Source organism: Rattus norvegicus, chromosome 5 (assembly GCF_036323735.1).
Source record: "Rattus norvegicus strain BN/NHsdMcwi chromosome 5, GRCr8, whole genome shotgun sequence".
NCBI lineage: Eukaryota > Metazoa > Chordata > Mammalia > Rodentia > Muridae > Rattus > Rattus norvegicus.
In genome coordinates, this window is record NC_086023.1 from 150,645,590 (window position 1) to 150,673,036 (window position 27,447).

A 27,447-nucleotide genomic window follows, 5' to 3' on the forward strand; every position below is an offset into this window, starting at 1 on the left:
ATTTACTCTGAGAACTGTGTCAAATCCTACATTCAGGCATTGTAGAATGGATGGTACTTAAACCTTTTAGGGCTGCTCAGAAAGACTTAAATGACCTTGAAAGGCTAATGTCAGGGCCCCATGTCAGTGTCACAGCAACTCATGCATGCATGCAGAGTGAAAAGGGAACTTAATTATGGAGGAGGGGAATTGTAACCCTGCTTGAATGGGTAGTTGAAAGTTCTGGGCCCGCCCCTTAGCCTCAGAAAAGGACTTTCTTACATTTTCTGCCAAGAGGTCATAGGGAGAGCCCACATAAATACCATCCTCCCTTAGGGATGTGCAGTCTTATTTTACTTGAACAGGTGCAGAATAGGTTCAGCAAATAGTGTTCTCATCTCCATTGAGCAGAACCTGGCATCTTATTGTCCTGCACAGAATCAATCCCTTTAGAGTATGGAACATGGCAATTTTAGGTCAGCAGGCATTTAAAGACACCTTTTTAACTTTCAAGAGCTGCCTAATAAGATATATTTTGGACAGAAATATCAGTGTTATCAAGATGAAACTTAAGTCATTGAAGTTTTGAATAGGGCTTAGTTTTTAGCTGCTGATGCCCCTTTTATCTGTGAAATTTCTTTTAATGATGCTGTTCTCTGGGACGCTGTCGTCATCAGGTTTCAAGGCCCCATTCTACCTACTGACGTTTAGTAACTGTTAAGAGTCTTTTATAGTGATTGAGCAGAGTCCATGTATAGAGGTCAGAGGACAATTTGCAAGTCACTATTCAGGGCTGGAGAGATGGCTCATCCACTCACAGCACTTGCTGCTCCCTTGGAGGACTTGGGTTCCATTCCTATCACCCAAATAGTGGCTCACAACTTCATTACTGTTGCATCAGATCTGAGGCTCTCTTCTGGACTCTGCAGGCACCAGGCATATACATGGTGTACACACGGTGTACACATATACGTGAAGGCGATATACACAGAAAACTGTAAAAAAGAGTTCGTTCTTCCACCATTGGGAGTCAGGTTATCAGGTTTGGTGGCAAGCCATCTTTACCTACTGGCCATCTCAGCAACCGTCAAACTTTTAAAAATATGCTCTCATACCTCAAGCTGGCCATAACTCCTGATCATCCCACCCCAGCGTTCTTCCCCCCCCCCCCCCAGGGCTGGGGATCGAACCCAGGACCTTGCGCTTCCTAGGCAAGTGCTCTACCACTGAGCCAAATCCCCAACCCCTCCCACCCCAGCTTTCTAAGTGCATGTATTTGACCCAAGATCAAACTGGTTCATTTCTTTTTCTGCATGATCCTCTTCCCTCTCTGTTCTAGTTGATTTTCAGAGCAGTTCCATACTTAGCTTTACAGTTTATTTACTGCTGCTTAACTGGAAAAGAAAAAGCCAGAGAGCCAGGTGGCTACGGAGAAAATGTGGCCATGGCAAACTTGAGGGGCCAGAGCCCAGACAATTAAGAGAGCGCCTGGGGGTGTCCCAGGAGGCTGGTTGGTGAGAACAGAGTAGAACTTAGGAAGCAGGAATGTAGAGCACTGGACCATTACAGTCTGCTAACAGATTTTGTATTGGATTGTCTTTGCAAAAGATTGACATTTCTGTGGATTGGAATGCTACCAAATTTATCTTTTGGCTTTTTGTCCCACTTAAGCACTGGAATTTTATATAGACCTTTGATGTAATTTATGGCAGATAGGGAATACCTGTTAAGTTTGGCTAGGTAGGATATAATTAGGCCTTCCGAAGGAATAAACTATTCCTGCCAAAAATGTTTGTGGTTAAAACTTCAACAAAGGGGTTGGGGATTTAGCTCAGTGGTAGAGCGCTTGCCTAGCAAGCGCAAGGCCCTGGGTTCGGTCCCCAGCTCCGAAAAAAAGAAAAAAGAAAAAAAAATTTCAACAAAAACCCAGTAAAGTACAGCTTTACACACATGCATATGTTTAAAAAAGAGACATTTTTTTTTTTTTTTTAAGATTTATTTATTTATTATATATAAGTACACTGTAGCTGTCTTCAGATACACCAGAAGAGGGCATCAGATCTCTTTACAGATGGTTGTGAGCCACCATGTGGTTGCTGGGAACTGAACTCATGACCTCTGGAAGAGCAGTCGGGTGCTCTTAAGCGCTGAGCCATCTCTCCAGCCCATTCCAAAGTCAAAGGTTAATTTAAAATATTAATGCCGAAAAGATTAATTTAATATATTGAATGCACTAGGCGAGAGTACACGTACCTACTGCGATTACTCCCTTTGTACAATCAGAGTAATTGGGTTATAGTTAATGAGCTGTTTACATTTAGTAATTTAAAAAGACATCTTTTCAGTAGCCCCATAAAAGATCAGGGAAAACATATTTCTGACATTACTTTCTTGACTTGGGTGAGAACAACTATGTTTTTAGAAAAAAGTTGCAAGAATTTTATTTTAAAATAATACTTATGTTGTTTAGGAATTACCCATAGGAATATGATTTGATTTATTGTATTAAAAAAAAAAGGTGAGGGATTAGATGCTTTTTAAAGAAGTCCCTGGTGAAACGATGTGACACATTGAGCAGTGAGCAGAGACCGAAGCTAAAAGGGATTCTCTGGGACCCTGGAGATAATTCGCAACGAAACGCATCGAAACGCATCGCGACCTGAGTGTCCAGCTATCCGGAAACTGCAGGGGTTTGGTTTTTTTTTTTTAACTCGGTAGCGTCTAAGCCTGTCATTTGAGGCTGGCACTTTAAGTGAGCCAGTGTTTATGTTATTTAAAGAGAGAGATGTGGGGCTGGAGAGATGGCTCAGTGGTTAAGAGCACTGACTGCTCTTCCAGAGGTCCTGAGTTCAATTCCCAGCAACCACATGGTGGCTCACAGCCATCTGTAATGGGATCCGATGCCCTCTTCTGGTGTGTCTGAGGACAGCGACAGAGTACTCATATATAATAAATATATTTTAGAGAGAGAGAGAGAGAGAGAGAGAGAGAGAGCGCGCGAGCGGGAGCCCTGCACGCAGTGTGTTGTTCTCATTAACACGCTTCCATTCTAGGCTGTCTCTCAGGAAGCTCCCCTGAGCTAGCATGCAGTTTGATTTTAAGGGAGAGAAACCTAGTCTGAGTTTGAGGCTCTTTTCCTGAGGTGGGAAATTTGAGCATATTTGTTTGTTGTATACATTTTGTGATGAGTTAGTGTGTTAGGGGAAAAATGTGAACTTCGAACATAGATGGACCTTCATGTCTAAAATTTTTGTGTTTGTTTTTTTAAGATTTATTCATTTATTATATATAAGTACACTGTAGCTGTCTTCAGACACACCAGAAGAGGGCATCGGATCTCTTTACAGATGGTTGTGAGCCACCATGTGGTTGCTGGGAATTGAACTCATGACCTCTGGAAGGGCAGTCAGTGCTCTTAACCGCTGAGCCATCTCTCCAGCCCTTGTGTTTGTTTTTTAAGACATGGTTTCTCTGTATTCCTGGCTGTCCTGGAATTCCCTCTGTAGACCAGGCTGGCCTTGAACTCAGAGAGATCCACCTGCCTCTGCCTCCCAAATGCCGGGATTAAAGATGTGCACCACCACCTCCCAACGGGCCTAGGCTTCTTTTTATTCTGTTTTTAGCCCAGGCTGGCTGAAAGCTCCAGAACAGCTCTCCACACTAGGATTATAGGGTAAACCAAGCAGCTGACTCTGGACCTGAGATTAAAAGCTGTCTGGGTTGGGTATGATGCTGTAACTATAAATCCCAGCATTAAGAGCTGTCTATCTGGGGTTGGGGATTTAGCTCAGTGGTAGAGCACTTGCCTAGGAAGCGCAAGGCCCTGGGTTCAATCCCCAGCTCCGAAAAAAAAGAACCAAAAAAAAAAAAAAAAAAAAAAGAGCTGTCTATCTGAGATGGTATGGTGATTAGTCCTTCAATCCTTGCACTGGGGTTGGAAGATAGAGCTGGGCAAATCTGAATTCTAGGCCAGCCAGGGCTAAATAGTGACACCCTGTCCAAAACCAAAATAATCAAAAAAACAAAAACAAAACCAAAACAAAACAAAAAAAACCCCTCCCGGTCTATCCTGGGAGGCATGAGTGGCAAAGGTGAGCAGGGCACAGTGATACAGACGTGTGACACATCTTGGCCTATATACTAACTGAAGTATTCATCATAAGAATGCTCAGCAGGCTGTGGTGGCACGGGCTTTGATCTGAGCATTTAGGAAGCAGAGTCAGGCAGATCTGAGTTTGAGGCTAGAACACTAATTTAAAAAATTATATAACAGTCAAGAAGATACCATCTATAACAGAAGAGTTAGAATAAAAAATCAGTAGAAATAGACTCAGAACCATGATGGTGGCACACGCCTTTAATCACAGCACTCAGGAGGCAGAGGCAGGAGGATCTCTGTGAGTTTGAAACCAGCCTGTTCTACAGAATGGGTGTTGTAAAAATATAAAAATATTAAAAAAAATATGGTTATCTTTTTCCTGCTCTAGGTCCAGCACTGAGGTGCCCCAAGATATCTGCTGGATATCTTAATTCTCAGTCAGCAAAGCATCTCACCCGCTTTGCTCCATCCCATATCACACTGCCGAAGGCCTCTCTCTGAGCCTGGCAGCAATCTCTCTATCTATCTAGTTCCCAAGGCAGACTTCCATGCCAGAAACTCACATCCCAGCCGCCGCACACTTTCTTACACTTAAATTGCTACATGAAAGAACACACAACACAATAACCTTTGGCCCAATTGATAAGATATAATTGCCCCCCTAAACATACAAAGCCCTGTACACATCTATCCCTTAAAAACATTTGTAACCTGAAGACAGCTACGGTGTACTTATAATAATAAATAATAAATAAATAATTAAAAAAAAACATGTGTAGCAACCTATAAAGGTACAGCATGGCATCTTAACATCACCCGCCATATTGTCCTGCCACAGCTTCTCTCCCTGTCCCTCCCGTCTCTCCTTTCTTTCCGTTCCAGTCTCCTCTTGTTGTATAAATATAAAAATAATAAAGTATAGTTGTCTTTTACCCCGCTTGGTCCAGCACCTCAGTGCCCCAAGATATGTGCTAGATATCTTGGCGGAAACACATCCCAGCTGCACACTTTCCTACACTCAAACCCTCACATAAAAGAACACACAACACAGTAATCTTAGATCCAATTGATAAGATATAATTGCCCACTTAAACATACAAAGCCCGGTACCATCCATCCCTTGAGAACATTAATAACAACCTGTAAATACACAGAGCAGAATCTTAACATCACCTGCCATGGCTTCTCACCCTCTCCTCTCTCCAGTCTCCTCCTTTCTCTCCTAGTCTCCTCCTCTTCCTTCAAACTTCTCTCCCGCCCATCCTTCCTTCTCCTCCAATGATAGGCCTCCTTCTATCCTGTACCTGCCCCTCACCTGTATTTACAGATTCAATGGGGAGGTGGTTCTGGTGAAGTCACCTGAGTTCTGAGTATGTGACTAGGCAGCTGTCCTTGAGGCAGTGGAATTCGCATCAAAATAGAGAAAACTTAAGGGCAAACCACAACATCCTCTTCCTTCAAACTTTTCTCCCTCCCATCCTTCCTTCTCGTCCAATGACAGGCCTCCTATCTTGTGCCTGCCTCACCTGTGACATCATCCCACAAATGGGTTCAAGGATAGCCAGGGTTATAGAGTTGAAACCCCATCTCAAAAACAAAACACAGGTATTTAAGTCTTTTAAAAGTGTATCTGTGGGGCTGGGGATTTAGCTCAGTGGTAGAGCGCTTACCTAGGAAGCGCAAGGCCCTGGGTTCGGTCCCCAGCTCCAAAAAAAAGAACCAAAAAAAAAAAAAAAAGTGTATCTGTATGTATTTATATGTGTGTGTCCTATATGTGCGTCTGAGCCTGTGGCCAGAAGAGGGTGTAGAATTCCACGGATGTAGAATTTACAAGTGGTTATGAGTCTTTTTACATGGGTGTTGAGCTGAACCTGGATTCTCTGGACAGCAACTATCTTTCTAGCCCCATATTTCATTCGTTCTCAGATGTGTACTTTGGGGCACATTTTATTGTTTGTTGACTCATGATGCATTTTGTAAGTCTCAGATTTTTTGAAGTATATAGTATAAGTCTACTGAAATAGTGACCTTTGGATAGTGTCCATAATTTATTCTATATTTCCGTAATGAAATCCGAAGCTGTTGTGTAATGTATTCCCTCTGTTTTTGATTTTGCGACAGGGATTTGCTATGTAGTTCAGACTGGCCTTGAATCTGGGACCTTCTTCCCTCAGCCTCCTATGTGCTGTACCTTCAGGAGCACACTACTGGGTCCTTCCTCCCAGCTTCCTCTGTTTTTAGTCCCTTAAGGTTTTTACATTTGTTTGTTCATTATTATCTATGTGTTTGGGCACACAAGTGGAAGTCAGGATAACTTATAGAACTTGGGTATCTCCTTCTTTGTGATTTCAGGCATTAAATCCAGGTTGTTAGACTTGGTGGCAAGAGTCATTACCCAATGAGCCATATTGTTGGTCTGTCTTCATTAATTATGTGAGCACAGGCGCCCTCACAGAAAATATTGTTGGGTACGTTGGAGCTGGAGTTAAAGACAGATGTGAGCTGCCGAGTTGGAGAGCTGGGAATCAAACTTTGGTCCTTTGCAAGAACATTAAGTGTACTTATCCACTGAGCCATCCCCTCAGCCACAGAAGTTAACCCTTTCTCTATTACCACTGTACCCCTTTTACTGCTGTTAGCATTTCAGTGATCTATTCTATGTTACACACTCTGCCTTTTTCTGAAATAGGGTCTCTGTATAGTTCTGCAATTCTCTGTGTAGATCAGGCTAGCTGAAAACTCAGAGATCTGCCTGCACTTGGCTCCTGAGTGTGAGGATCAAAGGCCAATGTGCCACCCTACCTGACTATTTTAAGTGTGTGTGTGTGTGTGTGTGTGTGTGTGTGTGTGTGTGTTTCATGCATGTGTGCATGTATTCATATGGGGAGGTACACCTGTACTTTTGTGCAAGTAGAGCCCAAAGGACAAGCTTAAGAATCCTGCCCTTCTCCTTTGAGACATGATCTCTGTTTGCTCAGAGCCTCCCATTAGGTTAGACTGGCTGGCCAGTTAGCCCCAGGGATCCTCCTGTCTTTGCGTTCCTATCACTGGGATGCAGGTTGTGCTGCCACACCCGGCTTCTACATGAATGCTGGGGTCTGAGCTGTCTCCCCAACCCGGCATCATACATTGTATATCTGTGTTTTATTTTTCTTCATAATAATCTTACAGAATAGGAATCGTTAATTTATCAGGTTGGGAAACAGACCGAGAGGTTAGACCAACTGGCCAGAATATCAAAGGTAAAATGTGGTGGTGGTAGCTGGACCTCCCATCTGTGTCCTAAGGTTCATGTTCTTGCAGCTTCGCCCTGGTGCTTGTTAGGTTTGGATACTTCAAAGTAAACCAACGGCATTTATGTATTTATGCATTTCATCTGCTCAGGATGCTCTCCTCTAATCCCCATGCTTTGAGTGATGACTAGACCTTGTGAGGGGAAGTAGATGTACAGCTGCCCTTTGCTGACTCTTAGTCAGTTGCTGGTGGCTTGGCTGTGTGTGACAGATGAGTATGTGACAGTTTTTCAGGAATGAATTCTTGTTGCAGGCTGGCAGAATAGAATCGTTGATATGGACTTGCATGGCAGTTTGCTCCATAATTCTGCTCCCTGTTGCTCAGCGGTAGCTGTGATTGCTAGGTCTCTTCCCTCTCTCCTGGTGTACAGTCACATCTCCAGACTGCTGCATCTGCTTGTTCCATGGCCGCACGGTGTGTTTGTGTAGTGCCCTGAGCTGTCAGCAGAACGTTTTGCTGAATTTCCTTTTTTGTTGTTGTGCTGCAGCCTTCTGCTCCGTGGCCTTTCTCAGTTGTGTGAAGTCAGTTACTTTTTTGGCTGTTCGTTTCCAGAGAGGGAGCAGTTACTGTATAGAGAAGCTTGGAACAGGAGCGAGACACACAGAGATTAAAGTGAGTGGTTAGACAGTCGATCAGATGAGTGAGATTCCGTGGCTGATGGGCAGTTCAGCCCTAATGAACTCCTCCCTCTGTTTCACACACCTCTGTGTCTAATCTCAGAAGGCGCTTCAGTCCCTGTGAAGAGGGAGTTTGACCCCCATACCATACTTACTTCTACTATGAGCCAAGGATCTTAGTACCTACCATACTAGCTGTACCCAAAGTAGGGAAGGAAAATGGGATAAGCCTTGTATGAAAGCCAGCTGTGGACTGGGGCTGTCAGGGAGTCAGCGGAACGCCTGCTTGGTAAGCATGAAGCTGGGGGGGGGGGGTGTCAGTCTCCAGCACCACATAAACCAGACGTGGTGGCACGTGCTTGTAATCCTGGATTCTGGGAGGCAGAGGTAGATTAGGAGTTCGAGACCATCTGCCACTATCTCCCCATTGTGAGGTTGAGCGCTCTTTGCCCTACCGAGCTTGTTTTGTAGTTGTTGGAGAACTCAGGTCCTCATGCTCTGTCTCCAGCCCTGAGTCAGGGCATTGTCATGCATACCTGTAATGTATCTTGACTGTATTCCCTTCCATACATGCGTGTAAAGTGTCTTGATCATATTCCCTTCCCTTTCCCCTTTCTTATTTCTTTCACACTTGATTGATTGCCTCCCTATTTTTTTTTTAAATTTATTTATTTTATGTATGTGAGTACACTATCACTCTCTTCAGACACACCAGAAGAGGGCATCAGATCTCATTACAGATGGTTGTGAGCCACCATGTGGTTGCTGGGAATTGAACTCAGGACCTCTGGAAGAGTAGTCGGGTGCTCTTTTTTTTTTTTTTTTTCGGAGCTGGGGACCGAACCCAGGACCTTGTGCTTCCTAGGCAAGCGCTCTACCACTGAGCTAAATCCCCAACCCCTTAGTCGGGTGCTCTTAACCACTGAGCCATCTCTCCAGCCCTGCCTCCCTATTTCTAGTTAGTCCTTCTACTACTTTAATGTCTTAAACGTTTATTTTCCCCTGGCATGATGGTACACATACCTTTAATTCCAGCACTCAGAAGGCAGAGGCAGGAGAATCTGAGTTCCAGCCCAGCCTGGTATGCATAGTGAGTCCCAGGCCAGCCAAGACTATGTAGAGAGAGACCTTGTCTCCAAAAATACTTTTGTAAACATTTATTTGGGTGGGTGGGGGTGTGTGCGCGTGTCATGGCACACGTGGGAGTGTGTGAGGCTTCAGCCGCCAGTGCAGATAGTAGTTGTGGGGCTCCAGCCCCTGCTGGTGTGAGACCCAAACGAGCACAGACAGGTCATTCCTGGAAATTAGCATTCCATACCACTTCCTGCCTCCACTGGCTCGTGCCCTCTTTCTTTTTTTTTTTTTTTTTTTTTTTCTTTTTTTGGTTCTTTTTTTTGGAGCTGGGGACTCGTGCCCTCTTTCTAAAACAGTGTTCTGAGCATGGATGGGGTTCTTGTGTAATTTAATGTTTAATTGATGGTGACAGCTGAAAGGAATCTGGTCTCCACAAACGTTAGGAAAAAGACTCTTCTGTTGATGAGGGAAACTATTCATTATATATTTATTTAATTAAGGCTAACTTAGGAACTTAGGGCCCGGTGTGGCTGCATATAACTTTACTCCAGTCACTCAGGACAGAGGCAGATGGATCTCTGAGAGTTCAGGCCAGCCATGAGTTCCATAGCGAAACCCTGGCTCAAAACCAAAACAGACAAAAAGGTGCTGATTTAGGTGATGGGCAGCTTTAAGCATTTCACACCATACCATTTTGTCAATATAAATATTATTGGAAATTAACGTTAGACTAGAAATGTAAACTTTCTGTTTGTAACTGAAAATCATTAGTGACAATATTCTACATCTTTTGATGTACAAGTGACTTTGTGAAAAGGAACTGGGACAAAATAGAGATACAAGAAATACTCTATGATTAAATCTTTTTTTCAATTAAAAAATAAAAAAAATAAAAGGAATGAGAGAACTAAATGTTTTTTCCAGAGCTGAGAATACGAGTCTTGGTTCCATATAGCATCTCCTGAGAATCTTTTTTTTTTTTTTACAGTTAAACTAACCAAACAGACTAAAATTTTATTCCCAATTTCCAGTCATCATTAGATTAAGAATTAGGATCCAGGTTTCTAACTCACAATATAAATGCATTATCTTTTGGGAAACCAGGTGGATCCTGCTCTCCTGAAAATGAGCCTAATTTTGGTGACTTATTGGGGGAAATTTCTAGAAGGAGATAATCCCCCAATCTTGATTTTAAGAGCAAAGCAGTGACTCAGGCTCAAAGAGTAATAAGGTAAGGATGAGAGGTGGGCTCGCCTCCAAAGAATAGGAGAACGTGGGGAATTAGCAAGTATGAATGGCTCCTGGTCATACAGTGTGCACACGGAGTATACTACTACAATTTAGAAATCCTGTTTCCTAGGTGTCTGAGGGCCGAATTAAAACAGGAAGCTTCTTTATGTTGACTGCATTTAGGCCAAAGGACATTCCTTTATCAAGTTGGAGATTTCTCTTGGTCTTAGATCCTAAGTTCTCTTGCTTGGTTTTCATAAACGTGCTTTCTCTGTCCACCGCGGAACGTTTCTATCCTGCCGTCTCTGTTGGACATTGTTTCAGTCACCCAGCCTGATTTGTCAGTAATGCCTTGTGTTTGGAAAGAGTGACTAAATTTGTCAGCTCAGCCCCACCCTGTGTGTGCAGGAAGTGGGGGGTGTGCCTTAGCCTTTGAGGAAGTTTTCTTCCTTGTCCTCACCTCACAGTATGGAGACTGCTGTATTCAACAGTTGTGCTTTTTGAGAGAAAGGGAGAAGTCGGTGTGTGTGTGCGTGCGTGTGCGCCATGCACACAGTCTCACAGTTATACACAGGTGTGAATCCTCATGTGGGTGCTGGGTGTCAAACTCAGGTCCTTTGGAAGAGCAGCAAATGCTCTCAACCACAAAGCCACCTCTCCTGCCCCCTGTTGCACTTTTGCACTTTAAATATCTTACTGTCCAGTCTGGACTGTGCTGGTGACTGTGTTGCTTGAAGTCAGGTGGCTTTTCAGTGGACATTGGTTTCTGGAGGGAAGTGGGTATGGAGACAGGGTCTTAGGTAGCCAAGGATGACCTTGGATTCTTACCTCTGCCTTCTGCATTATAGGCCTGTGTCTGAACTCAGCTACTAAAACATTAAATCTGATGAAATGCACAATTTTAAGCAAAGCCTTTTGCAAGAGGAAACTACAAAGTGAACTGGTTTGCCCCTTTCAAAGCTCTGTTAACTGGGCAGTGAGGAAAGCTGAAGTGAAAGCAGAAGCTGTAGTTACCCAGACCCAGTGTCCCCACATGTCCCGTCCCCTTCTGCTGTTTAGAGAGGAACTGCCTTGAGAAACCTTTCCCTGCAATGCTTACGGCCGTGGCTCCCGCACACTTGCCTTCTGAATGTGACACAGAGATCTGCAGCCGTTATCAGGGTAGCATTGCTTGTTCATTATCAACAGCTCAAAGTGACTATCAGTGCTGCTACGGGCAATGAACAGGACTGCAGAGTGTGGCGTAGGGACCTGCTGCTGCTGCTGCTGCTGCTTCTCACATGCAACATTCCTCCACCCTAACCTCACCACCTCACCAGTCACCCCATAACTACCCCATGGTGTTGGCACCAGGATTGTGGAAGTTCAGAAATCAAAAGTTGGGCTTTTCCCTGAGCCAATGTGGCATGTAAACACTCCCTGTAAACTGTAGTGTGCACACTTGAAGCTCCTCATCTGAGGGCTCTGAAAGACCCTGTCCTCCAGCCTCACATCAACATGTGAATCCCATCATGGCATCGGCATCCAGACTGCCTTGTGTGGATGCCAGGAACTGAATTTAGATCCCAGTACAAGAACAGTGCATACTCTTAACCTCTGGCCATCTTTCTAGCCCAGTTTTGTACTCGTTTGATCCTATCCTCTCCCAGTACCTTCTCGTATTTTAGGAGGAATTCCTCCCTCAGCTTGCCTGACAACTGCTCATCCACAGCTGGGAGACTCATGATTTATCTAAAGAGAGTGCATTCTGCTATAGAGCTGCGCTAGTTATAAAGACAAATTGAAATTTACTTCTGTAACTTTTACGTTTTTGACACTTCTAACTCATTTTCTATGTAACACTCTCAAGATAAGACCTTCTCAAGTCCTGAGGTTGGCAAACATTGTTATGTTATGCAATCTTCCTAGTCAGAAGTAATATGTGACTAGGGGCTGGAGAGAGGGCTGGAGGGTTCCTGCTAGGCTGACATAAGCACCCAGGTTCAGATCTCCAGCATCCTTGTAAAAAAGCCAGGCATGGTCGTGCATGCATGAAACCCAGCATTGTAGGGCAGAGACGGGAATCCTAGGATGCTCCCGGACCAGCCAGTCTGGCCACCGCAGCAAGTCTCAGTTCAGGGAGAGACTGTCTCAAGAGAACAAGGTGGATATAATAGAAGACCCCCCTGCCCTCCTTTAGCTGTGTGTACACCCACACACTTCCTTACATCACACCCTCCCCAATAGAAAACTAACATGGCTGGAAAGGACATTCACTGATTCTATTAAAAACAAGGCATTCCACTTCTTTTTCTGTATTTAGAATTTTAAACTTTTTTTAAAATGATATTGGGGATCAAACCCAGGCCCTAGTGCACACTGGCCAAGTACTTCACCTCCAAGCTCTACCCTTAGCCTTCATAACTTCTTTTTCTTAACTCTTTTTGGTTCTCCTTACTTTGTTTATATTTTCCCTCCAGCACTAGCATTTAGGGTTTAATGGCACTTTTTACTAAAGGAGCATCCACCACGTTACCACTTTGTGGCTGTAGCGTATAGACCAGGATGGGAAAAACAGCTAGGGTGATGGGCTAGGCTCACTTCTGCAGCCTCTGGACTCTCAGGCAGTGCTAGCTGGGATATTGTGGGTCTCAGTCCTTACACGAATGATTTGTCTAAAATGTAAATTAGAACCTTTGCTTCAGTGGTTCATCAGCACCCACTGTTCTCTGAGTTTCCCATAAAGCAGTACGTCACTGTTGGAGGAACCATCTTAACTAGAGTCCCACGAGAGGATGAGAGCCTGTTGTGAACGGGCACCTGTTGTGAGAGAGACTAACTTCTCCAGGCATCCACAGTGGCGCTCCTGTGTACAGTCCGGAAGAGAATTGAGGAGACAGCCACTCTAATCATTTCCTTTGTTCTGTGGTTCAGATGAGGAGCACAGTAGAGACTGGAGGAGAGACGGTTGTATTTCAGGTCTGAGCACATAGCTGGGGCAACTTCAGGGGAAAACCCATCACATTCATTGAAGCCTAGGGTTCCATCTTTAAACTTTTTATGTGAATGTTGCATTCAACTATGTAATATGTCCATAGTTTAAAGTGTTTTTAAATATTTATCAATGAATAGAATTTATTCAACAAGAAGATTTGCCTACGACCTGTGGAACTACAAATAACTATCCCATTTAAGCTCTGTAGAGGGAATTTTGGATATACTTTTCAGTGTCTGTAGGAAAAATTTAAAGATAACAATTATGAGGTATCAGAGTCAAGAGACCAACTCACATATGTCCTAACTTCAAAAACCATGTATTTTCTACAGTTAGAAATGACATGGAGGGGCTGGAGAGATGGCTCAGCGGTTAAGAGCACTGACTGCTCTTCCAGAGGTCCCGAGTTCAAATCCCAGCAACCACATGGTGGCTCACAACCATCTGTATTGGGATCCGATGCCCTCTTCTGGTGTGTCTGTGGACAGCTACAATGGACTCATGTACATTAAATAAGTAATGTTTAAAAAAAAGAAATGACATGGAGAGTCTAAAGGCTGAAGTCTGTTTGCCATTTCTAGGTTTATCATCATTCAAATGTAGGACTTTTTCTTTTGTCAGATTACAAGTGTGTCTCAGGCTATTATAATTTCACACTTCTCCCACAGAGGACATCCAGTCTTTGGTTACCTAAAAGCAAATGAGTACTTGGTACAGGTACTTCATATACCAGGACGGGTGTCTTGTCTCCTTTTGGTGCCTTTGAAAAAATCTCCTTCTCTCCCCATATTTATTTTACCTTTATCTTTTTTTTTTTTTTTTTTTTTTTTTTTTGGTTCTTTTTTTTGGAGCTGGGGACCGAACCCAGGGCCTTGCGCTTCCTAGGTAAGCGCTCTACCACTGAGCTAAATCCCCAGCCCCTACCTTTATCTTTATGTGGGTGTTTACCTGCATGTGTGTCTGTGCACTGTGTGAGTACAGCCCTCAGAGGCTGGAAGATCCCCTGGAACTAGCGGTACAGATGGGCGTGAACCACTAGGTGGGCGCTGGGACTGGAACCTGTGTCTGGAAGAGCAACTCATGCTCTTAACTTCTGAGCCTTCTCTCCAGCCCCAGAAATGTTCTTTGTTTGTGTTGAAACAGGGTTTCTCTATCTAGCCTTGGCTGTCTTGGAACTTGCTATGTAGACCAGGCTGGCCGCCAACACACACAGAAACTGACTATCTGCCTTGCCTCCCAAGTGCTGAGATTAAAGGCATGGGCTGTCACACTTGGTCAAAACAAAACAACAACAAAATCTTTTTACAAGTAGCATATCTGTTTTTCTGATCATTTTGTCTTGGTGGCTATTAACTTTTTTCTCATTCTCTCTGTCTTGTTTTAAAAAGATTCGTTTTACATGTATTATTGTTTTGCATTCACACACACATATATTGCACACACATGCCACAGCGCATGCATGAAGGTGTCAGAGGACAACTTGCTTATATGTGTGTTTTGCCTATATACATGTATATGTAGTTCCCATATGCCTGGTGCACGTGGAGGCCAGCAAAAGGCATCAGAAACTGGAGTTACAGATGTGAGCCACCATGTAAGTGCTGAGGACCACACCCAGTTCTCTGCAAGAGCAGTAGTACTCAGCCTCAGAGGCCTGTGGACTGAACTCAGGTTATCAGGCTCGGCAGCATGGTTAGCCATCTAACTGCCCGACATTCTGCTTTTAACCTCCTGCCTTCTTTCCTTTCCTGGATCCTTTTCCCCGTGTTCTAGATTCACTAATCACCACGTGTTAAGTGTAGGTGTGCATCCTAGTACCTCTCGTACTGTTTGCTTTTTTTTTTTTTTTTTTTTTTCGGAGCTGGGGACCGAACCCAGGGCCCTGTGCTTCCTAGGTAAGCGCTCTACCACTGAGCTAAATCCCCAGCCCCTACTGTTTGCTTTAAGTAGAAGGGTTAAACTGGAAAGTCCGGAGCTTGTGTGAAAAGTCTGTCAGGTCTAAAGAAGATCTTAGCAGAGAAGTCACTTCCTAAGACAGTGGACAAGTATTTAGGAAACACCTCTGCACCCCAAAGATAGGCACAGCTGCCTCACAGTGACCGTTAGGGAGGTTCAAAGTTAGAAGCAAACAGCTGGTTCTTTTAGTTCCTATGCTGTTGCTCTTGGTGACAGGAAATCTTGTTCCCCAGGCTGCTGGCTTCCTGTTTTATTTTTACTTGTAGCAGATCAGAATCTCCATAACAAGGAACCCAAGGAGCCGCCTGTCCCTAAGGCTCCACTGCCTCTCTGTGTGTGTGAGTTGGGCCTGTGAAACAGTTGGTTTGCTTTTCATCTCTCTAGTGATTCGTTTGTCGTAAGTATTTTGTATTTGTAGACAACTTGTCCAGTGATAAGCTGGTGTTTTAGGATTTGATGTGAGTAAACTTGATGATGATGATGATGATGATGATGATGATGATGATGATGACAGGTTATTCTTCCTCCTCCTCTTTCTCTTCCTTCTCCTCTTTCTCTTCCTCCTCCTCTTTCTCTTCCTCCTCTTCTTTTCTCTTCCTCCTTCCTTCTCTTCCTCCTCTCTTCCTCTTCTTCCTCTTTTCTCCTCCTCCCCCCACCCCCTCCTCTTCCTCTTGGAATCTGTAGTTGAGTTTCTGTAGTTGCTTCTGTGACTTTTCATTTGATGTAAAGTAGCACAAAGGCTGTTAAGACATTTTAGATTTCATGTTTTTCTAACATACAAAAGCAAGACATGTCTACTATGACTTGACTGTTCTAGTCATACCCACCTTGTTGAGAATAAAACCTTCTCCCAGTGTTTGGTGGTGGTGGCATACACCTTTAATCCCAGCACTAGAGAGGTGGAGGTTGTCAGATCTCTTGAGTTCAAGGCCAGCCTAGTCTACAGAGTGAGTTCTAGGACAACCAGGACTACACAAAGAGTCTGGGGGAAAGAGGGCTTCTCCTAAACCAGTAACATGGGAATTTGGTAATCTAACCCTAAAATGATAGCTCCACGTAAGCTTGAGGTGCTGGTGTGTGTGGGGTGGCTCAGCCACCAGGACAAAAAGCAGCAGTAGGAGGTGCCCGCACATCTGTTGAGGTACGACCTGCTGTGGCTCCCAGCCTTCAGCCCAGGTGTGTAGACTGCAGTGGAGGAGCACTGGTGTAGGAGAGGGCCAGGGAAGCTTAAAGCACAGTTGGCTTAGCATTCTGTTTGACATATTGAGCATGTAAATTTTCCCCTGATTTCCCTTCATTCTGTCAATTTACAGACTAAACTTTGGTAGTGTTACTAGATCCTGGCAGCCAGTATTTAGCTGTACATTAGCAGTCACCCATCCAGCAAGACCTAGAGAGAGAAGTCATAGCCAGAGACTTAGCTGTGGGATCCCTGTTGGCAGCTGACTTCATTGTGGAGATTCTCAGACAAAGACAAATCTGCTCATATAGTCTGACCTTCCACCGCTTAGCTGAGAATGGTTGTAAACTTCTCATTCTCCTGCTTCCTCTGTCCTCCAAATGCTGGGATTACAGGTGTGTATCACCATGTCTAGTTTATGACATGTTAGGGGCGGGGCGTCAGACCTACATCTTGTGTCTGCTAGGCCAGTGCCAGACCAGCTGGGTTGCACTCCCTGCTACAGAGGTCATTCTTTGTTTTGGAACCTTGTAGCTGGTGACCTAGAATCTGATTTCTATTGGTGTGGATTCTATGCGGATACCTGTGGCTGCGATATCTGATCACACCTCCTTGCCTGGAGGGTTCTTACTAGTTAGAGTAGTAATTGCTGCTTTAAGGTTCCGTGCTGCCTTCATGATGTCACCAGTTCAGAGTTTCTAAACTTATAGCAAGACTTCTTAGTAAACCTTGAAAAGAAGATTAGCTGCTTGAGCTAGAAGATAGGAAAGGGAGTAAGGGTTTTTAAAAAACTGTTTCAGATCAGAGCAATACCAAAAACGAAAAGGAAGAGCCCCGCATGGCCCGTGTGCCGGGATCTGTGGTTGAGCACTGTTTTCCTCTTCTTTCCTTTTAGGTTGTTTTTCATCACTGAGAACCTTGCCTGAAGCAGGTCCACTATGCCCTTAGTAACCAGGAACATCGAGCCAAGGCACCTGTGCCGTCAGACGTTGCCTAGCGATACAAGCGAGCTGGAATGCAGGACCAACATCACCCTGGCAAATGTCATCCGACAGCTGGGCAGCCTGAGTGAGTGCCTCGGAGAGCCTGTGCTTTGCCCTCAGGGGTCGTTGGTGCTCTTTATTTAGTTTCCCTCTCCTCCATGTTCCTATTTCTCCCCCATCTGCCTTCCCTAGGTAATGCAAAAATATATCCCGTGTTCCTTCTCTGAGAAGGGCTCCTTTTTTGGTTCCTCTTCTTCCCTCTACCCTCTCTTCATCTACCACCACCCTCTAGCTTCTACCTTCCCCTCCACCTGCTTCAAAAGGAATCTGCAGGGAGGATGGCAGGAAGGGTTGCAGGAAAAACTGCAGATGCAGTGACAGAGCAGAATTCTCTGTGTGTGAAGTGGGAGGTTCACAGAGCAGTGTCTTGGGTCGAGGAATGCTCCTGTAATTAGAGGATCTGTTCCATGTAGCCTGACTTTGTTGAAGCTTCACATGTGCCAATAGTCTACCAACACCCGCCCCCCCATGATCTTCCCAAAGGGAAGTAGAGTAAGCGTGTACTCAGAGAGATTCTGGTTGACGAGTCTATCCTGATACACATTTAATTGTGCTGCAAGCCCCCAGGTCCAAGATCAGGGTATACATTACTTCTGCAGCCTCTGGAGTATTGGGAGATTTGTAAGTTTTGTGAGCACACAGAATGAGCACACACCGTGAACACACAGTGTGAACACACCGTGACACAAATCATAGCTGGAGCCATTCTTATATATATGTAAAATTTCTTTAATTGGCTAAATTAATGAGACTACCTTGGGAGGGTTATTTGCATGTGGTTTGGATTCCATTCTGAATCAGGCTGACATTGTTTCCTTGAAGCTGAGGTATGGGAGAGGCAGATGTTAGGACCACCCCTGCATTTGTCCAGTGCTACCCCAGCTCCATAAGCACCTCTGTGGAAATGCCACGTTAGTGATCCTCCCCTAGCAAAGGCATCTTGTGTAAATTATTTCCAACACTCACCCCTCCTGTCGCATCCCTGCCCTTAGAGAAGGCAGGGGACTATCAGAAGCTTGCATTCCTTTGAAGGCCCTACCTTTAAAGTAGGAGCCAGGGAGGCAGAGCTCTGTGACCAGATGATGGATGGATGGAGTCTGAGACTCCTAAGCCTTCACCTAGGAGGGACCTGTCTCAGTTGATCCAGAGCTTAGTGAGCCTTGGTGGGCATCACAGAGAACAAACGCATTGGAGTGCCTGTCGCACACAGACACTGAAGGCGGTGCAGCAGCAGACCTGTAGCAGAGTGACGCAGGGGACTACAGAGCACACTGCTGCTGCCACCCCAGAAGGCCAAGTGGCTAGAAATCAGTCAGTCCCTTCTCCACAGGACAAAGAACACCCAACAGCGGCTGCTGCTGTTCCTCCTCACTAAACAGGAGTCCTGCCCACTCTGAGGTGTTTTCCAGCATTAATGGAGGCCATTGTGGACTTTCTCCAATTGTAATCAAACTCTCTATCTTGAAGCTGATCCAAGAACAAGTTCCTCACATTTGGGCGTTACCTTACCCTTTATTCACCCAGTAAACCTGGATTGGATGGATCTTACGTGATGGGTGCTGGATGACATAGAAGTGAGGGAGAGAGATGGCCACTGACTTTTGAGGGGCAGTGGAAAGAGGGTGAGAGGGGAACCCATTTGTTGATTGCCTGTTTTATGCCAGTTTTCAATGAGCTGTTGATATAATTTCATTTAATCTTGTAAATTACTTTTTTTTTTAATTTATTTTTTTTTTAAGATTTTATTTTATTGTATGAGTACACTGTAGCTGCCTTCAGACACACCAGAAGAGGGCATCAGATCTCATTACAGATGGTTGTGAGCCACCATGTGGTTGCTGGGATTTGAACTCAGGACCTCAGGAAGAGCAGTCGGTGCTCTTAACCACTGAGCCATCTCTCCAGCCCCCTGTAAATTACTTCTACCTGTCTAGGAAGTTGTGTTCCCCACTTCTCAGAAGAACAATATTTTAGAGAAGAGTTATTTCAGAGACATAAAATAACTTTCCTAAAGAGATACAGCCAGAAGGGGTTGGGGATTTGGCTCAGTGGTAGAGCACTTGCCTAGCGAGCGCAAGGCCCTGGGTTCGATCCCCAGCTCTGAAGAAAAAAAAAAGAAAGAAAGAAAAGAAAAAAAAGAGAGATACAGCCAGTAAGACTCGAGGAGTTGAGTTATTCTTTGTTTGTATTTACTTATTTTATCCTAAGGCTCAAACCCAGAGCTTCGTGCATGCTAAGCACATGCCCAGCCTCAAAGGTGAATGTTTAAACTTAGCTAAGAGTTTATTTGCTCTGTCACCAATTCTATTGTGCCAGTGGTGTCCTAGTTCAGGTCTTTGTTCATTTACTTAATATTTTTAATTACATTGAGTTACTAAATTAACTTATTTTTTAAAAATAAGATCTCATTATATAGCTCAGACTGGCTTCAAATTTGTGACCCATCTGCCTCAGCTCAGGAGTGCTAATGCCATGCGAGTCTCAGAGAAACTGTGGTCCATGCCTCCCTCTGGCTTCCTTTCTTTCAGGGTCTGCTTAGATTTGTCCTGTATACCAACAGTGGTGTGCTTAAAAGAGACAGCTTGCCTTTTCTGTATATAATTCTGAAATTTGAAACTTTAGGAGACAGGTGTCATCTGTAGCTCAGGCTGGCCATGAGCCTTCTAGATGCTACAGTATCATTCCTGGCTCTAATTTGGGATTTGTTTGTTCGTTGATACAAGGTTTCCTATACTTTGGGTTGCCCTTCATCCAGATGTATGGCCAAGGATAACCTAGACAGTTTTAAAAAGATTTCATTAATTTGTAAACAAGTTTTTCTGCTCCTGCTGCTCCTCCCTCCCCACCCCACTACCACTGAGCTACATCCACACGTCTTTTATTCTTACCTTTTTAATTTGGAGGCAGGGTCCTGCTAAGTTGCCCTGGCTTACCTTGGTCTCAGCCTTCCAAATAGTTAGAATTGTAGGTGTGTGCCACTGGCCTAGCTTAATAAATGTTTGAAAAGTACATTTAAAGAATTCTATGGAATAATATAAGTTCCTTGGCCTAGCATAACGTCCTATCTTCTTTCCACGCTTACCTTCTGTAATCCATTTTTTTCCCATTTTACAATACTCAAATAAAAATCCCTTTAAAATAGAGGAGACAGGGCACTGAGATAACCCAGAGAGTAAGGGTGGCCGTCCAAGCTTAGCAGTCTGAGTCCAGTCCCTGGAGCCCGCGTGGTAGGAGAGCCAACCCTCAAGGTTCTCTTGTGACCTCCACAGGCAGGAACTCCCTGCCTTTGCCTCCTAGTCTGGGATTAAAGACATACGCTACCACGCCTGTCTTCTAGACCTCGTGCTCTAATGCTTCTCTACTATACCACCACCAGTGTGGGGCGTTGGGCCCCACCTGCTTGTTGGATGCCCTGGCTCTCCTACAGCTAACAGTTTCAGCTCTGGGATAATTATCCCTGAACATGCTTATTTACATACCTATTACTGCATGCCCCATAACACAAATTATCTGTGTTCTTTTTACTAAATTGCATTTAATTAATAGAATGTGTTTTATTTATTCCTTGACAATGTCATACATGTAAACCATGTATCTCGATCATCTCAGCCATGCCCCAGATTCCCCTTTCCACTCTCCCCAGGCATCCCACAGATCAGGCTGGCCTGAAACTTACAGAGATTTCCCTGCCCCTGATTCTCAAGGGCTAGGATTCAAGGCATTCACCGCCATGCCCATCCCCACCATGCCCAGCCTCAGCTAGCACTTTGGACCCATATTGTGCCCATCCAGGAGGGTGGAGCCCAACCTGAATCCATAGCAAATGGTGTTGATTCCATTTCTGGCATTGGGGAGAGGGCGGTGCTGCTTCTGCAGTGCTTGGGACTCTCACTCGGCTTTCAACAAGAACAGATGCAGTTGGGTGAACCTCCTGAACACTATCTGAAATCTTTTGGCAAAATGTGGTATCTGTTAATGACTATTTCCTGAGAGATATTGGGTCTGTCTTGGTAATAATCTGGATGAGTGAAATTCACCTTTGGACCAGGTATATTCCTTTCCTTTCCATTTCTTTTGATTATTTAAATTTATTAATTAATTTTTAATTTTATTTTATATGTATATGTGTTTTGCCCTCATGTGTCTGCACCATGTGTGTGCAGGGCTCATAGAGGCCATCAAAAGACGTCAGGTCCTCTGGAACTAGAATCTTAGATGGTTGTTATCTGCCATGTGGGTGCTGGGAATTAAACCTGGCTCCCCCAGAATAACCGCCAGGGCTCTAACCGCTGCGAGCATCTCTGCAGCCATTGTTCATTAGTTTACATAGAGACAGCCTCAAGTAGCCCTGGCTGGCACCAGACTACCATAACCCAAGGGTGGTCTTGAATTTCTTATCCTCTTACCCTCATCTCTCAATTGTAGTAATATCAGCGTGTACTATTACAATGCAGTGTTGGAGACTTGTACGTGCTACACAAGCACTGTCCCAGCAGGGTAGGTCTCTGACTCTGACTTTGTCTTTTTGAAGTATCATACTTCTGTTTCCATGTGAAGAATAGAACCTGTCCAATCGGATGGGGTTGTAGTTAAAGTTCTTCTAAGGATGTGAGTGTGACAAACAGGTCTGAGTCTTCCATCGTCCTTCACTGCTGGTGTTGTCGTGCTGCAGGCAAGAAGCTGTTCTTTGCTGAATTGGGTTTGGGAGGCTCCTCTAAGCTTAGAATATGGGGTATTTAATCTTGCTGCCATTCCTGGGCTTCACTAGAAATCATGGGCCCAAGTGATCCTACCATGTCAACCTTTAAGCGTCTCAGGGTTTCGGGAGGCTTCCACACTGGCTTAGATAGTTGAACTCTGAAAAATTGTCTCCATGGCTGAGCAATGTAAGAAAGAAGTTTACTGTTACAACCCAGATTGCTAGCTTATTTAATCTGTCTAGTAGTGTGATAGGGAGGACATAATCACAGTCCCCAGTTTACAGGGGAGAATAAGTCTGAGAAATTGTGACCACCTAAGTACACTGTAAAAGTTAGGTCCTAGCTCTACGACCCAGTCCCATGCTCCCAGAAATAAGACTCAGGCTCAAAATATATTCACAAATACCGTGGCCATATAGCTAGGCTCTTCTCTGACTAGAATCATAAGATAACCCACTGCTTTTTTCATTATTTTAACCTACATCTTGCCATGCGGCTGCTCACCTGAGCTCAGGTTCCAGGCATCCATCCCCTTGGATCTTCCTACCTCAGCTGTACCCCAGAATCCTTTTTCTTTCCGGATGTCTCATCTCTGCTTCCTGCCTAAACCATAGGCCATAGCCTTAACAAGTGGTGCAGTCATACAGTGTACAACATATTCTCTCAACAACACAGGATGGCAGAGATGGCTTGGCTGTTAAAGAGAATTTGCTTCAGGCTGGAGAGCTGGCTCACTGACTGCTCTTCCAGAAGTCCTGAGTTCAATTCCTAGAGCCGCCATGTGGCTCACAACCATCTGTAGTGGGATCCGGCGCCCTCTTGTGGTGAGTCTGAGGACAGCTGCAGTGTGCTCATAAATCTTTTAAGAGTACCTGTTGTACTCAGATCCGTGGTACATGTATCCCAGAATCCCTCAAGCATAGGCCAAACAAAGCTACATGGAGACGCTCTGTTTCAAAAACAAGAAAGCAAACAAAGTAGGACACTTGTAATTCTTGTTTTCTCATGACAGGGTTTCTCTGTGTAGCCCTGGTTGTCCCGGAACTCACTCTGTAGACCAGGCTGGCCTTAAACTCATCCACCTACCTTTGCCTCCCAAGTGCTTGGATTAAAGGTGTGTGCCACCAGTGCCCAGCCAACACTCGTAGTTCTTGGATTAGAGTTTGGTTTCCTACACCTGCATGGTGGCTTATAGTTCCTGTAACTCTAGTTCCAAGGTATCTTGCACCCCCATCTGTCCTCTGTGGGCAACCACATGCACATGTGCATACTAACATACAGAAAGGTACATACACGTAGATAGGAATAAAATTAAGAAGCACTCCGGCATTATAGCAACAGCTGAAGCATACGCTGGGTACAGTGATGTGGAAGTCATCTTAGTGCTGAGGAGGAAAAGGATGAGATCATGGCAGGTTTGAGGCCAGCCTGGTCTACTAAGTGAATTTGAAATCAGCCAGGGGAACATAGCGAGACAGTGTCTAGAAATAAAAATCTGAGCTCTAACAGTCTGAGTCTTCTGACTTGAGGTCCACTGCTCTTTACATTTTCCACAGTGTGATTCTGAGCCGCCCTGGGCCTGACCTGACCAGGAAAGCCTCCCCTGCCACACCCACTCTTCAAGACTGGGAGAGGAGACCGGGCAGTGCTGGTGCAACCCTTTACTCCATCCCGGTCTACAGGGCACAGCCAGGGCTACACAGGGAACCCTGACTCAACAAAAGGGGAAGGGAAGGAAACCCGACACAGGCCTTTAGACTAGTACTTGGAAGGCAGAAGCAGACAGAGCTCTGTGCTCAAAGACCCCTCATAAGGTGGCTCTGGAGAGCAGCTCGAAGAGGAGCAACCAGGTGTCCATGATTAGTACAGTGGACAGGAAATTACTTCTGTAGAATTTCAAACCAAGATGAAGGTATTGCTAACCTCCCATCTGACATGGGGGTGCAGAACTTCTCTTGGGGGGGTCGCTTTATGTTCTCTAACTCAACAGTCTCAAAGGTCTGTCTGCACAGAAAGTTCCGGGCCAGCCCGGGCTCCACAGCAAGACCCTGTCTCAAAAAAAAAAAAAAAAAAAGGAAAAGAAGAGTTACCGATTTTGTATATTGAGGTCTTTTATGAGTTTTACCTGATGCTGTGCTGTCACACACCCTTTTACTACGGAACAGAAAATCTGAGTCTTCTCTGAGAGACGGGTTAACTTGTATTTTTTTTCTTTTCTTCCAGAGCAGTTGAATTTTTGTTTTTGTTTTGAGACAGTGTCTCACTGTGTAGGCCAGGCTGGCCTTGAACACACAGCAATCCTCTTGGCCTCCCAAGTGCTAAGATTATAGTTATGGGCCACCACATTGGGTCTTTCTAAGGCTGGCCCATTTTCTATGCACAACGCTGCATATTTCTTTGCTTTTGTCTCCAAATATAGTTTTTTGTTACTTGGTGGAGCAGGACCACTGCCGTGTCATGAATGTATCAAACACCCATCTTCTACCTACAGAACAGGCATGTTGGCCTCTCTTGAGTCCTTTGAGTTAGGAATTCCTCTTCACTGTTGCTGTGTGGGACCGTGCAGTATGCAGAATTAGAAACTCCACTGACTTATTAAATGCACCAGTAGTTCACAATGCACTTGTCCTCTGGGTTCCACTGGAAAAGTTAACTGCAGTTTACCCTGAGGGTGTGGTTTTGGCCTTCCAGTCTGGGTTAGCCTATTCCTCCTCAAATATGTACTAAGCTTAGAAGCTAAAGAAAAAAAGAATGAGACCTTACTTTAAATAGGTCTCAAAATATCGTCAGGTCGGGCAGTCATTTATGTCTGCCTTCACTTTGTGAGTAAACAACCGAGGTGGTGATTTACCCATTCATACCCCTCGGTTCCTAGCAGAAAAGTGCTATGTGGCTCAGAATGACAGTGCTTGCCAAACTGCTGTTTCTTTGACTGCAAATTCTCCTTGCATTCAGGGTTGAAAGTACAGAACACTTTTCTTGTTCTAAAAAGTGGGACTTTGTGGAAAAGACCGGTGGCATGTTGTTTTTCAGGGAGGGCTTGAATACCTCAGCTTTCCGCTCGTTCCCTGGGGTGTAGATTTGAAGGATTGTAACCTAGGGCCAAGGCTTTGAAAGCTGTGGGTTAGAGAACGTAAGGCGACCTTTTCACCCTTAGAAGCTTGGCATCCCTGTGCGGGGTGGGGAAGTTCAGGCCCCTTAGAGATACCCGCCTCTTGGTTTTCAGTGGGCTTTTGAAATTCTACTGAGGAAGTAATTTAGTGTATAGTAATTAAGCATGGACACCTAGTTGTCCCTCTTAACTCCCAGTCTGCTCTCCAGAGCCATTTTATAAGGTGCTTACAGAACAGGAGGGGCTGAGAGCCAAGGACAAATGTTTGCATATACTGTCTGCTCTTCCGGGACGAACTTGTTGACATTGCACCTTTTGATTTTGTTCAACCCGCTTTGAATCTCATGTTTGTTCAGAATTTGCCAAAAGGGTTCTATTAGTTATGGACTATATATGCACAGAGTGACCAGGCTATGGGGACTGTCTTTCTCCAAAGACAAGCATGTGTATGTGTTTGGTGGACAGTACACTCTTTAGTCACTGGGCTCTGTTTGCTCTTCCTAGGTAAGTATGCGGAGGACATTTTCGGAGAGATTTGTACTCAGGCAAGTGCCTTTGCCTCCCGAGTGAACTCCCTTGCTGAGCGGGTTGACCGGGTACAAGTTAAAGTCACTCAGCTGGATCCCAAGGAAGAAGAAGGTAAGGAGGCTGAACCAGAGCTGCAGGCTCTGCTGAGCAGCGGCTGAGAATCCTGCCCCTGGTTTGTTAAAAAGCAAGAGGAGAGATCAGAGAGACTGATACATGTCTACTTGGAAGCGACATAAGCCTCGCTGGTGTAAAGAAACCTTTTTACCTTTACCACACACCACATCCCTTTTCTTCCATTCCCCAATTCCCTTGTTCTCAAGTTGCCTTTCCCTCAATGGTATTTTGCTACCATAAAAGTACTTGGAAGATTCCTTTCACCTAAGGAGAGGCCTGCAAGATCTGGCCACATAGTAAACCTTTGTGTTGCTTCATCTGTTCAGTCATGAAATGGCTGGGCTGCTGACAGCCTCGTGGGGTTTCCCCAGAGGGGGAAGGAAAAAAAAAAACCTGGCTGCAGACGGCTGCAGCCAAGAAAGGCAGCAGCTGAGGCGTCTCCGACGGTGTGACTCAGTGTTTGCTCAAATAGCCTGTCGTCCATTTTCTAATGCCTTCCATCTTCTCTCAGTGTCACTGCAAGGAATCAACACTCGTAAGGCCTTCAGAAGCTCTACCATCCAAGACCAGAAGCTTTTTGACAGAAATTCCCTTCCAGTACCAGTCTTGGAAACCTATAACAGCTGTGACGCTCCTCCTCCTCTTAACAATCTAAGTCCTTACAGGTAACTATACTCCCTGCGTGCGTGCGCACGCGTGTGCATGGTGTGTATGGGGGTGTGCGTGCGCACAGACGCACGCTGATCTAAGTCCACACTGTCTAAAATCTCCAAAGACAATGCTTAGATGAGAGAAGAGTATTGAACTTCCCGCCTACCTCACAAGGACAGAGCTCCCTCTTGCTCCGTCTCGGAAAGTCGCGCCGCATCTCTCCCATGTCGACAGTCTGCTGTGCCGTCAGCGCTGCAGAGCTTACTCTGGTGGACTCCATCCAAGGAGTTTAGTTAGTGCAGAAGCAAGAGGGCGTGTTAGCAGGCAGTCCTGCACAGAGATTCCCAGAGCCACATTCTCTCTCAGAAAAACTGTAAATTACCAGATGTTTGGGCAAGTTAGTGGGACCAGCCTCATACTGGCTGCTCTAGGCTCAGAGGGGCCATCCAAGGCGTGGGGAGTACTGGTGTCCTTCCGGGTGAGTGCCATCATGAACGTCCTCTGGATGGTTTCCTCTGCAACAATCTGTCCTGTGAGGGTGGACGTGGGAAAGGAAGGATGCGGGCTGAAAGACAACCTAGGGTCCCCCTCTGTGATTTGGTAATGTCATCATCCTGGACAGACCAGCTGACCAGAAGTAGAAAGGGAATATGTATCTTGTTTGTATCCATAAATGTCTTTGGAACAGGTAAAAAGTAGTTACAGGTAGCTGGACATGGTGCTGTCTGTCAGACATGGGTACTGGAAAGCTGTGTGTGTGCCTCTATGAGTTCAAGGACACTGGTCTGTCCAGAGAGCCTCAAGTAGGAGCTTGGTAGCTTCTCAGAGATCTAGAAGAGTCTCTGCCCTTCGTTCCTAGGATATGAAGTCTTGCTTGCCCCCGGGGCTGTCATGCT

General features: G+C 45.0%; 1 protein-coding gene across 5 annotated transcripts in view; it reads left to right on the forward strand.

Moving 5' to 3' along the window:
- Nucleotides 1-27,447, forward strand: part of Wasf2 (WASP family member 2) — a 65,211-nt gene that overhangs the window by 24,857 nt on the left and 12,907 nt on the right. For 3 of the 5 annotated variants that reach the window (NM_001394051.1, XM_039109782.2, XM_039109783.2), the window contains exons 2-4: nt 17,299-17,471; nt 25,763-25,897; nt 26,412-26,565. In NM_001394051.1, the coding sequence (NP_001380980.1) occupies nt 17,342-17,471; nt 25,763-25,897; nt 26,412-26,565 (419 nt within the window). In that variant the 5' untranslated portion in view covers nt 17,299-17,341. Of the gene's footprint in view, nt 1-15,453; nt 15,621-16,895; nt 16,911-17,298; nt 17,472-25,762; nt 25,898-26,411; nt 26,566-27,447 lie in introns of those variants that run through there. The other 2 variants (XM_039109781.2, NM_001013167.2) reach the window with 2 other exon arrangements.